Source organism: Corythoichthys intestinalis, chromosome 18 (assembly GCF_030265065.1).
Source record: "Corythoichthys intestinalis isolate RoL2023-P3 chromosome 18, ASM3026506v1, whole genome shotgun sequence".
Classification (NCBI taxonomy): Eukaryota; Metazoa; Chordata; class Actinopteri; order Syngnathiformes; family Syngnathidae; genus Corythoichthys; species Corythoichthys intestinalis.
The window spans coordinates 13,329,368-13,342,653 of NC_080412.1; the positions used below are offsets into that span (position 1 = coordinate 13,329,368).

The following is a 13,286-nucleotide window of genomic DNA, read 5'->3' on the forward strand; positions in this document are numbered from 1 at the left end:
CTCCCCACGCATGCGCGCTTGACAGGTTGGTGTGGAGGGGGAAAATGGCTGCTTCGGCGGCAACGGCGAGTTGTCCCTCTGCCCTGTGCCCCAATTACGCTGTCATTTGCTCCTTTCTCGAGCGGTACGGAGCGCAGCTGGACCTGCCGGAGCTAACCTTCCCGCAGTTAGAGCGATACCTGCGGGACACATCCTCAGGTAGGGCTCGGGAAAAGAACCGAGGGGGAGGAGGCAGGAGGAGACCGAGCTAACTGGGCTAGCTGCGTTAGCATTGCTGTGTTATTGTGTGCTTTACTCACCTTTACCTTCACTCTAACGCACGTTGAACAAAGACACGACCCTATATTGAAGTTCGTATGTGTACTTTTTTGCAAGGATGTGGTTATTCGAGTGTCGATTTACCAAACTGACCCTGTGTTTGTGTCACTTTATAAGCTTTTTAGTCCCCCCCTCCGCTTTGCGAGCCTTTATTCGTCGCTCCTGAACACAACACGCACAGGCGACTAGCTCGTTTAAGCCCATTTTCCGTGTTGCTAAGGTGATGCTAGTTGACGGAAAGCAACGCGAGTGCTCCAACTGGCACCCAGATTGTTTTAATGCCAACGAAGTTAGATGAAACGTGCACTTTAATCACTGTTAAAACACTCATTTAAGTGGCGCTTAGCTGCTCGCCCGCATTAGTTCCGCTGCGTGCTTTCAAATTAAAGGCACGCGTTCGGTTGTCTCGAACGCAGTCAAAATACTTCCTGTGGTAGAGCTCATCGGAGCTTCTTTAACGTGGACATTTTAATCAAATAATTGAAGTTTAACATTGTAATTGAACAGATCATTGATTGAATTGCATTAATTGATGCATGTCTAGTCATAAATAATCGTATTTATTATTTGATTTCTGTAAGAAAATGTCAAGGTAAACCGTCTTAAGGTTGATTATTTCTACTAAAAAATTGTAGCGCCTTGCAAAAGAATGAAAACAATTTTGCTTAATTTGTTATTGAATATTTCCATTTTGTCTCATTTAACTTTAACTTTGGTCGCTATTATTTATTTATCATTTTGTTATTATTTCTGTTTCTTAATTTTTTTTTTTTTTTTAAGTCCCTAAATTGCTAGTCGATCTTCACGTCAAGTTGCTGAGGAAGATTGGGAAATCGGTGTCAGCGGACAGATGGGAAAAGTATCTAGTCAAGGTAAAGAAATAAAATCATGAATAATTAAGTGTTGAAATCGTGTTAAAATCTATGAGTTTCCATTTTTAAAGGTAAAGTATGCCATTATGACATTAACTCGACCAGTACTGAATGATCATTCGCTGCCAACCCTCCTGGTTCAAATGGATTGGACGTCCTTTGCCATTAATGGCAGACAATGAGTAAACTCACTCCCTGGTGATGTACGTCCAATGTATTGAACTGGGAGGTCCCTCATTGGCAACCGGTGACTTCATTCTGATAATTTATTATGTTCTTGTTACCTTGCAGATATGCCAAGAGTTCAACACCGCATGGGCATGGGAGCTGGAAGAAAAAGGCTACAAGAGCATGACAGTAGAAAGCAAGACAGCTATCCTTAAAGTAAACATGCACATATATTAATTGCTCTAAATCCATTTAAAAAAAAAAAAAACCCTGATCAATTATTCCACTTCATAGTCCAATGGGCATGTCCGAACCCACAGTAACAATGTATTAAAAAGTCCAATGTGTCATATTCCTCTCTGCAGTATCTGTGTGAGTGTCAGTTTGACGATAACTTGAAGTTCAAGAACGCCATCAATGAGGAGGAACCGGAAAAGATGCGCCTGCAGCCCATCGGCCGCGACAAAGACGGCCAGATGTATTGGTTCCAGCTGGACCAGGACAACAATGTCCGCCTCTACGTGGAGGAGCAGGACGACCTGGATGGCGCCTCGTGGAAGTGCATAGTCAGGTACGAGGAGCGTGAGAGGTGTGGCGGCCGGTATTTTTTGTTGACGCTTGTTTCGTTCGTCCGCTTAGAGATCGCAACGACCTGGCGCAAGTGGTGGCTTTGCTGAAGACGGACATTGATCCGGAGCTCTTGAAGAGTGATGCCAAAAGTGAAGAAGACAAATCAGGTAAATTCTAGATTTTTTATAGTATTTGTTTAATATCTACTAATTTACCATCCACTCATTTTTTTAATAGCGCTTTTCCTCATTTTGTCCAGAGCTGAGTTGGCTAACCGAGCCTTTCATGATATGCAAGTAGTCAATTTATCGTAGGGCTGGGCGATATGGCCTTAAATACAGTGGGGAGAACAAGTATTTGATACACTGCCACATTGGCTGTGTATCAAATAGTTGTTCTCCCCACTGTACATATCACGGTAATTTAAGCAGATTTACCCCGATAACGATAATTGACGATAAATTTGCCCAAGCGGTTATATAATTTGAAAATCTGAATCAATGCATGAAATAGAAATTAACAGTTTCTCATTGATTTATTTACCAGCTTTCAATTTAACAATTGTATAAGAATTTCTTGTAAACAATAAGAATTCAAGTATGAACATTTATAACAGCTTGTACGACTTGAACAATGTACTACATTATAAAAATCAATTCGGCGACTGTGCAAACATGTCATTGTAACACAAATGACTTACAGCTTGAACAGACACAATGTGACATAATTACTCAACCCAAGTGTTTACTTCAAGGTTTCAGGTTTTTTTTCCAGAGCATTTTTTAAATACATGCAGGTACACATGCACGCCCCACACAGACACAACCAATTTAAAGCTATATTGCTCTTATGCCAATTAAACATTTAAGACTTTATGATGGCAGTAATGACACAGAATAAACCAAGCACATACAGAAAAATAGCTGTGGCCATTAAACGTTCATATTATAGGCTTCACTGTTGGATTATATTTTATACTGAATGCTTTACCATCATAAAACAGGCATGAAAATCTCTCACCTTTCGGCGAAATTCGCCGTTTTGAAGTCAAAAAGGGCGACCTACGTGAATTGCGTAGATCCGAGGAGAAATTCTTTTTGGGAGGAGGGGGGGGGGGGGTCGGGAGGTTTTATTTAATTATTATTATCATCATGTGATTAACTTAGTACGTAAACTGAGCACTTAAGAAATCGGTTCTTTATAAAAGTGACACTTGGACAGTCAGCAAATCCTTCGAGATGATTCGCAGACGAGAACCAATCATCGGCCCAAATAGCGTTCCATTATTCCAATCGCGCGCACTCTACGTGTAAATGGAGTGCTTGGAGAGCCTTTGGTTGCATTGAAAAGCTGCGAAAACAAAACGCAGGCCTTATCCACACTGGGGCAGACCAGAGCGCAGCATACACACTTGCCTGTATTTGCCAGCAGATTGAATTTGGTGAGTAATGGTTTCAATCGTTTTCACATTTTGCGATATAAAAAAGTTACTGCCATTCGTTGCAGCTTGCGTTGAACACTGCCAGAGCTAGCCAAATCTCCCGTGAAAAAATAGCTCCCGTTAAATTGGCGTCAAGCTTGTGTATTTAGCGGTAATATAAATGAAGAAACACACTGTTGAGTCAAATTAAGCAGCATGCTCTCGGATGGAGGGGGGCGCCTCGCATCGCTTCCGTCGTTCGCCCGAGACGCGTTATTTTCGGCTGTGACTTGAGCTGACGGCCGGTGTCGGCACAACACCGGCCGACGAGTGGTGGGAATGACTCTTGCTTCTTAAAGCTTTTCAGAAATACAGGGATCCCTCGTTTTTCGCGGTTAATGGGGACCAAAACCCGCCGCAATAAGTGATAAGCGCGAAGTAGCGACCCCCCCGCCCCCATTTTTTTGTGCGTGCTCAATGTATTTATTCAGATTTTACATTGGAAAAAAGATACATATATTCAAGACATGTTTTTTCACTTTTTTCACCAAAGTATCATTTATAAATGGTTTTCAAGCACTTCAAAATGTAAGAATTATGATAAGTTTTAAACATGTTACTGCCCCACCAAATTATTTTTAAACAAGAATAAAGTAGTAAGAAAATGCTTGGCTTTATTAAATGCTTCATAGTGAGTCTACTCAAACACTCTCAGGCTTTGTTAAACGGTGATTGACACATGTGCAAAGTTTTTCTTTTTATATATATTTTTTTGTTTGAAGCAACTTATTTGATTGAATAATAAAGACACAAATGTCCTAGCCAAAATGTGGCCCAAACGCAAAACAACATTACTTCAAAGGAAAAATGTGTTTCAATCAAGAAAAATAGTTTTCAAATGCTTTTTTTGTCTCAAATTTATTTTTGCAATCAAAAACAATGTTTTTTATTGAAGTGACTTTTTTGGGATTAAAAGTTTATACTGTATTTTGATTGAAGCAACTTTGTTTATGATAGAAGTAACTTTGTTTTTTGATTGAATAATAAAAACACAAATCTACCTCCATCGTTATTGAGAGAGAAAGAAATTAAGAAAGCTTTAAAACTAAAAGCCACCGGGGAGTCTGTTTTTTTTTTTCTTAAATATTTATATTTCATTACATAGACATGCCTCGTAGGGAAAGGAGATTTAGGGATAAAAAAAAGGAGTTGGATGAGGCTGCTAAAGGCAGTGGATACCTCATCAGCTGGGTGAATAGCAAACCTGGTAAGAACAAGTTTGCAAGGATAGTCGGGTATTAAAAACAATTATAAACACAATTACAATGTTATTTTTCTATAAGATTTTATGTCATTGCTTTATTAATCATTAGGTGCTAGAGTTGTTACGTATGGGTAATAATGAAATAATAGTTTTGAGAAAACTGTGCTGTTGGTGGCTCAGTGACCATCTGATGTGGTTTGTTCTCAGATGAACAAGTTGAGGAAGGAAGTTTTGATGCAGAGGTTGAAGGAAGAAAAGAGCTAGACTGACTGAGTCACAGCCAGAAAGTGTTGATGACAGTTTTGATTTCTATTCACTGTTGCCTCCTCCCAATTAAAGTATGTCACAGTCGCAGCCAATTATTATCTAAAGCTGGTTAAAATTGAAGTTATGTTGTTTTAAGGTGCATTAAATACTTGTTCATGTGCTCCTTTTGATCTACGAGCACCCGCCCCTCCACCGGTCTCTGCACGTCCCTGCTGAAACACAGTGTGGGTCGACAGAGCTCAATATTTTGTTGGGGTGTACAGTGTACTGGAACATATTTCCTCCACACCCTTCTCACCTTTTTAACCCCTGACCCATTTTCATGCCTGATAAAAGTTATCAGAGAAATCACACACATGCACAGAGATACAAAATAACGCGACATACTGATTGATGGATGCGTTCTGTGCCCAATCCACTATTTAAGTTCAGCCGTTGACAAGGTTAAAGCCGCTAAGAGACTCCATCACGTTCTTTTGTAGTGTTAGCCGCTAGCATTAACCTGTGGCCTGGCTACCATTAGAAAGCACTGAAAGCACCCTTTCCTGAAATCGTGAGAACCAGAGAGGACAGTGGGTGAAAGGCATTCTGGAGGCCGCCAAGCGTCTACTTAATGTCGGGTGAAAGTTTGGCGAAGCTCCCTTAAGCCCGACTCCATCATGTTTGCTTGTAGCGTTAGTCGCTAGCATTAGCCTACCGGTCTTCTGTTTGTTTGATTTCATGATAACCACATGACTTCATACGTAAGCACACTGACTGATTTCTTAAAGGGGAATGAACATAGCCGAACAATACAGAGTCAAAGCGGGATGAAAAGACTATTTTCTTGTTTTATTAAATTACTGAATTTACAGACATGGTCAAAATTACGTCGGTCATCGTGAAGAATTTCGGTAATGCTAAATTTTCGGTATAACGCCCGGTGTTATGCCGAAAAATGCCCCCCCCCCCCCCCCCCCCCCCCGCGTGAAATGTCCCCCCTGACGGGAACGCTTATTTATAACACTTTATTGAGGTGAAAACATCAAATGTTTTTATGGACGCATTACAGTAATGGATTTACAACTGTTAAATCAGTTTTAAATAAATATATTACGGAAATAATAGTACCGTATTGGCCCGAATATAAGACGATGTTTTTTGCACTGAAATAAGATTGAAAAAGAGGAGGTCGTCTTATAACTGCGGCCTAAAAAAAAAAAAAAAAAAAAAAAAAAAAAAAAACTGCGGCCTAGACATATACCCATTCACGACGCTTGATGGCGCCAGTCATCAATGAATCGAATGCTGAACGCGACTCGGGCGGCCAAAGCGAACCCCTGACACGAAGAAGAAAGTGGTAAGAAGGAAAAGAGAAGAAAATACCGGTAATAGAAGAGATAACCGAAAATGGAGAAACTTCGCGACAATTTGGAGAAAAGTGGGTCGAAGATTGGCCAGGTTAACCGGTGTTTGGCCATTCCTTACTACGCGGCGAAACGTCCTACACAATGCTCAGGGCGCTTGCATATGCATTCACACGCATGCGCACATCGGTTGGAAGCGGCGAGTACTCACTATTTTTGTTTTTATTTAGTTATTTAGAACCTTTTCACAGCCTCAAAGATACTTTTTGCATGTATTACCCTCTCATACTTTTAACCATTGTGTTTTTTTGTGTTAGCTTTGAAGCAGTTGACCACATTAGTCACGTAGCGTATTTAAACCGTCCTTATTTGACATAACTACATTTAAGTATTTTCTGCAGGCATTTCTTTAGTACGTTATTCCTGTATGCATCTAAACAAAACAAGTTTAGAGCACACGGTAGTAATTTAGGTGTCAAATTCGACTAATGTAGGACGTTTCGCCGATGTAGGACATTTTGGCAGAACACCGGCAGCTGAGGAGAAGTTATGACGCAAACTTCAAGTTGATGGTGATAAATGAGGCGGTGTCTTCAAACAACTGCAAAGCGGCTGTGAAATATGGTGTCACAGAGTGTAATGTACGGAGATGTAGAGCTCAAAAAGATCGCCTAAAAAATGCTCACAGTCAGAGAAAAGCTTTCCGTGGTCGTTTCTGTATAAAAATTAATTTGGTGTTCAAAAAGTCTTTTTTCAAACTTGAGTCTTGAAAAAGAGGGGGTCGTCTTATAATCGGGGTCGTCTTATATTCGGGCCAATACGGTACTTTATTTTAGTAACAAATCGTGCACTGGGCCACATAACCATCTTTGAACAGAAATGTATTAGTCTACAGGTTTTCACGACCATATCCCAATGACAATCACACAGGTATGACATTTAGTAGCTCAAGCAGATTAAAATAATACATATTCGCAGTACAAGAAAATCGTTTCCATGTCCATCGATTGGTAAGAAAAAGCTGTTTGTACGAGTGACGTGTGGGTGCTCAATAATAAAATAGATAAATAAAATAAAATAAATATAATAAGCGCTCAATAAAGCGTTATATATAAGCGTTTCCGTCAGGGGGGACATTTCATGCGGGGCGGCTATTTTTCGGCACAACACCGGCTCTAATTTATCGCGGGGTAAACAAAAATGAGGGCGGTAATTTTCTTGGTTGCAATTAATCACCGCGTGCGTGCAGACATTTGTGCTTGAGTGTGCTGCATGCACTCGGCACTCGTGCGTTTTGATGGCTTATGAGACTCCAGTTCCTTTCACAGATGTTTATTGGTCATCATGTCGTAGAATTAAAGTTCAAACATACAAAATAACGAAACTCATCTATATTAAACGTTGTAAAACTTTAGCATGGCTGCATTGAAGCTAATGGAAAAAAAGACATTGTACTAACTATTTTAGCCCGCTATAAAACATTGGCAGTCTTCTCCAAAACGCAAAATTGTGGTTAAAAGGTGACACTTCCAACATGAATGATTGCTGGTTAACAGCATTTGCAAACGAAAAAAATCTTTTACTGACACCGCATGCATGACGAAAAGAAGAAAAAAAATGACAATAATATTGCATATCGGCAATCATTTATGAGCCAATATATCACCTACTAAAATTTGTTATCGCTACAGGCCGAGAGTTGGCGCCAGTTAACTTTGAGTGGCAGCTTTAACAAGCAGTTTAACTCTAAAATTAACTCATTGGCTGCCATTGATAGCGGTAGACGTCCAATCCATTTGAACTGGGAGGGCTGACAACGAATGAACATTGCCAGCCCTCCCAAATAAAATGGATTTGACGTTTTCTACAAACAAACTCCAGCACAAAGATGGAAAACCTGTATGATGTAGATGCCTGTCTTGCTGAATGTATGCTGAAAGAGTTTAACAATCACCCACTTTTTAATTTCAGGTAACGTGAAGAAAGGTGAGAGTTCATCAGATGAAGAGAACAAAGACTCCAACAAAGCGGCTCTCCATTTATCACCCAAGATGGAAAGCAATGGAAAAGTCGATCCCGCAGATGAGCTCAAATCCGAAACGACTGAGCTAAAACCATCCGTGAACGGCATACCTAACAGCACGTCAGAGAAATCGGGTGATCACAGTGTAGCAATTAAAGAAGAGCCAATGGATACCTCCGAAACCAGCACGGAGATGCCGTGCGGGAATCCTTCCCCTAAGCACTCCCCCGAGGAGTCCAAGAGGAACAACGTGGACGAGATCCAGCAAATGAAGAATGAGCAGCAGGCCAAGATCCCTCTAAAGAAAAGAGGCATGAAATTCACACCAGTGTCTCAGCTCAAGGACAACACCAAACCCAACACTGGACTCGAACGGATACGCGACGGGAATGACCACATCAATGGCGAAGTCCAGCCCACGTCACAGCCTCATTTAAGTGGAAATGACTCCGCAAAGGAACAGAAGGAACCTCACTGTCCGGAGAAGGTTCCAACAGAGAAGAAATTGTTGTCGTCATGTTCTGAGAAAGCTAAAGACAAGTCGTCCGATCAAAAAAAAGATAGGAATTTAGTCAAGGCCAAGCCCACAGATAAAGACATTGAATTGTCCACAAAGAGCAGTGTGGACACATTAGAGAAAATGGGTTTGAATTCAAAGAACTGGGAGACCTCAAATCACGAGGTCACAGACAAAGAGCACAGCTCAAAAGATTCAGAAAAAACTAAAAAATTCGAGAATGTGGACATTGCAAGAGAAGAAATGAAGTCGGAGCTGAAAGAAAAGCATATCAGCGATAGTAAAAAAGATTGCTCGCAGGTTGCTGCAGAGGAATCGCAGAAGAACAAAGCTGGGACCAAAATCGAGGAAGTGCAAAAAGATTCCGTGGGGAGCCAAGAGGTAGCGCAAAATCTGTCAGTCATTAAAAAGGCTGACGCGGCGGCAAGCCAGAAATCTCAAGAATTATCGGAGTCGTCTGTAATCAAAAAGGCGCACTTGCTAGAGTCGTGTCAGGACACGGTTAATAGCGAGCCCGCGAGAGCAAATGGTGCTACGGCTACCAAATCAGAAAAACCAACAAAATCAGAAACGAATAAAGACGACCAGTGTTTGGATGACGCCAAAAGGGGCGACTCACTGCTTAAGACTGCAAAAGAAGATGTAAATATTTCCAAACCTGACCTGAAAAAATTACAACAGAATGATCAACTTAAAACTGTTGCATTTAAAACGCCAAAAAACGCTGTTGCAATAGAGCCCGGCTTAGATCAGGGGGCACCATCTTTGGAAAACAACAAGGACGACAATGCCAAGAAGAAGCATGAATCTCCAGAGGGCAAAAGCCTAAAGGAATCCACAAGGGATGAACTTTCAAGTCGCAAAAAAACGATCACGAAAGATGCCATAGATGAAATCAAAGCAGCAAAACCCACTGGCCAAAGCACGACTGAAGAAAGCGTCATCAAAACTCAAGGAGCCAAAAGCAAAAACGAGGAAGACGAGTTCAAGAAAGAGGCGGAAAGCAGCGACCGATCTCGACCAGACCTCAAGCTCAAACTTCAAGAAAGTAAATCAGAATCCCGAATTGACAAAATTACAGTGATAGAAGAAGGATCCAAAACAGCTAGACCCGGCGACCAAAGAACAGAAGAATGTGACGACAAACTGGCAGAAACTAAACAATCAAAAAGCACAAGCAAGAGTGAAGAACTGGCTGCTCAAGAGGTGAAAAAATGCACAAAGGAGGAAGCGTGTAAGAAAGAAGCAAAAAATGGCAGCAAGGCTCTGCCAGATGCAAACCTTCAATGTAAAAAGGATTCCAAAGCCGATCAACTCTCCAAAACAAAGGAGAAAGTTTCTCCAGATGAATCAGAAATTGTGAAATTTATTGATACAAACATAAGAACTGAGGAAGAGTCTAGTAAGGAGGGGGATAATGTCAAAGACTCACAGGACGCAAAGGTTACATTTCAAAATGATTCAAAAACAGAAAAACTCTCCAGAGCAATGGAGAATGACCCTACTGACGGATCACAAACTGCAAAATCTAATGATCCCAAAGCAATCGCACAGCATGGCGTCAAAACAACAGTGAGAATTGAACCATTGGATCATACTGGTAAAGCAACTAATGGCAAAACTGAGAGTCTGCCGGACACACAGCTCAAATGTCAGAAGGATTCCAAATCAGAAAAAAACGTAACAGCCAAACCTAATGCCCAAAAAGAGACTGATGAGAGTGACGGCAAAATCAAGGCTAAACCCGAACAATCAGAAGACAAAAGCAAGAAAAAAGTGCAAACCGTTGACAAAACTTTGCCGGCCGCAAAGCAGAACTGTCAAGGAAACATAAAGCATCCCACTCAAGATGTTCCAGAAACCAATGAAACAATGAATGCGAAACCCGACGATACAAAGACGATAGAGTGTTGTGACGTCAAGGTTCAGGCTAAAACTGGAAATCGTAAATGGCAGGAAAGCCAGAAGGAGTCCACTGCAAGAAAAACTTCCAAAAATGATAACGCGGCAGAGAAAAATAAGGCAGCTAAAAGCAAAAACCTTGAAGAGGCCGAGAGTCCGCCGGACAACAAACATCGGCGTCAAAAGAATGAAAAGGATTCTTCTACTGATAATCTCAGTCAAAAGGACGTTCCTGAGGACGCACAATCCAAAACAGAGAAACCCGACGACGGTAACGCGAGTGCAGAATGCGGGCGCCTAGAAGGACCGGCAGACGAAGCTGATGAAAGCGAAAGGAAAACGGGCGCCCGACGGAGAGTCAAGACAGTGGCCCAACGCCGCAGAGCAAAACTTCAGCAGGAGGACAAGCAGGGAGACTCTGAGTCGGACACTAACACCTGCGGGATGTCCTTAAGGCGATCGCCAAGGATATCCAAACCCGTGCAAAAAGTGGCAGAGGTCCTGGAGAAGAAAGAGGAAGAGGAGGATGAAGACGAAGACGAGGAGGAAGAAGAGGTGAAAGTTGTTGTAAGGAAGCCTAGAGAGAAGAAGGTGGACCAGGATGGTCAGGCCAAGCCAAAAGTGAGTTCTCCCCCTCACTTTCTGTTTTTGCCTTAGCTAAAGTCAGGGTTCGTTTCTATTTTTTTTTAGGGGAGAAAGCGACGGAAGACACGCTGGTCTAACGTGCGTCCCCGCCACAAAAGGAAAGGCTCCGAGGACGATGACGAGGACAGTGCGGAGGAGTCCAGCGAGGACGACGAGAGCGAGGAGCAAGAGGATGACAGTGATGAGGACTACAAGGTGGAGCGGGGACCCAAGAGGCGCCGACGCAACCGAGAGCGCCGCAGCTCCAACTCGTCCACGTCCACCGACGAGGACCTTCCGCCAAACGATGACCCCTGCAAACACTGTGGCCTTCCCAACCACCCTGAACTGGTGAGTGGTGGCGCGATTGCATAAACGTCCAATCTTGTGGCGTCCAATCAGTGAAAGTTTAACTCTAGTTGACGAATTCTAATTTTTCATGTGTCTGAGCTGACACACAAGCTTCCTGAGCACACTGAGGACCGCTGTGAGCAACATCTGATGTGCACGCTGTGGCCACACACCTGTATCACACTTGCTCAAAACTTGGATCATAGCAAGTTATATGGGTTATTAAAAGAATGAAATTACAGCAGCAATTTCTTGTTTACTTTTGACATACTAGATGTGGCCCGCTTAAAAGGAAAAGACAAAAATTTCATTGTTCATTAGATGTGTACTATGTTATATGTGAGAGTGCGTTAACCATAGTAAAAGTCCTGCTTTGGCCTGGGTAACGTCCAGTGGTGGCTTGGATGAGTCAATTAATAAAACATACTGCATATTAACAAGCACAATGAGAGTATATCAAACTCCCATATAGGGGTGGGCGATATGGCCTTAAACATGTATCACGATAAATGGAGCAGATTTATCTCGATAACGATAAATGACGATAAAGTCGTCCAAGCGGACTGTTATATAATTTGAAAATCTGAATCAATGCATGAAATACAGATTAACAGTTTCTTGTTGATTTAGTTACCAGCATTCAATTTGATATATTTAACAAATGTACATGCAGTCTAGACATTAGGTTTATACAAATGAATTGTAAACAATAAGAATTCAAGTATGAGCATTTATAACAGAGTGTATGGCTTGAACAATGTACATTGTCAAAATCGATATGCCTGTGCAAACATGTCATTGTAACACAAATGACTTGCAGCTCGAACAGTACACTTCAAAAAGACAATTTATTGTTAATGGCTGCTGTGACATAATTATTCAATACAAGTGTTTACTTTATGGTTTCAGGGTCTCCCCCCCCAGTGCATTTTTTAATAAATGCACACATACATGAACCCCCAAACAGACAGACACACATTAAAGCTATATTGATCTTCTGCAAATGAAACACTTAAGATTTTATGATAGCAATAATGACACAGAATTAAACACATACAGAAAAATAGCTGGGGCCATTTGTGCTTTATGCTGAATGCTTTACCATCACAAAAGCTATCAGAGAAATCACACACAGTCAGATACAAAATAACGCGACATAGTAATTGCTAGATGCAGTCCATGCCCAATCCACTCATTAAATTCAGCCGTTTCGACAAGGTTAGAGCCGCTATCCGACTCCATCACGTTCATTTGTAGCATTAGCCGCTAGCGGCCGCTAGCGTTAGCGGCTAGCGTTAGCCTGTGGCCTGGCTACCGGTAGAAAGCACTGAAAGCACCATCTCCGGAAATTGTGAGAACAAGGGAGGACAGCTGGTGAAAGCCCGTCTGGATGCCACCAAGAGTCTATTAAATGTCGGGTGAAAGTTTGGCGAACCTCCCTTAAGCCACACTCCATCACGTTTTGCTTGTAGCATTAGCTGCTAGCGTTAGCTTACCGGGCTTCTGTTTGATTGGCTTCCTGATGATCACGTGACTCCCTACGTAAGTACATTCACTGCTTTCTTAAAGGGGAATGAGCATAGACGAACAACACAGAGTCAAAGCGGGATGAAAAGACTATTTTCTTGTTTTATTAATTTAGCG

At 41.8% G+C, this 13,286-nt stretch overlaps 1 protein-coding gene across 1 annotated transcript in view; it reads left to right on the plus strand.

The window, feature by feature from the left end:
- Nucleotides 1–13,286, plus strand: part of rsf1b.1 (remodeling and spacing factor 1b, tandem duplicate 1) — a 27,918-nt gene continuing 14,632 nt past the window's right edge. Inside the window, exons 1-7 of the mRNA XM_057820798.1 lie at nt 1–198; nt 1,099–1,190; nt 1,482–1,574; nt 1,724–1,929; nt 1,998–2,095; nt 8,197–11,288; nt 11,358–11,642. Of these exons, the coding sequence (XP_057676781.1) occupies nt 45–198; nt 1,099–1,190; nt 1,482–1,574; nt 1,724–1,929; nt 1,998–2,095; nt 8,197–11,288; nt 11,358–11,642 (4,020 nt within the window). The 5' untranslated portion in view covers nt 1–44. The remainder of the gene's footprint in view (nt 199–1,098; nt 1,191–1,481; nt 1,575–1,723; nt 1,930–1,997; nt 2,096–8,196; nt 11,289–11,357; nt 11,643–13,286) is intronic.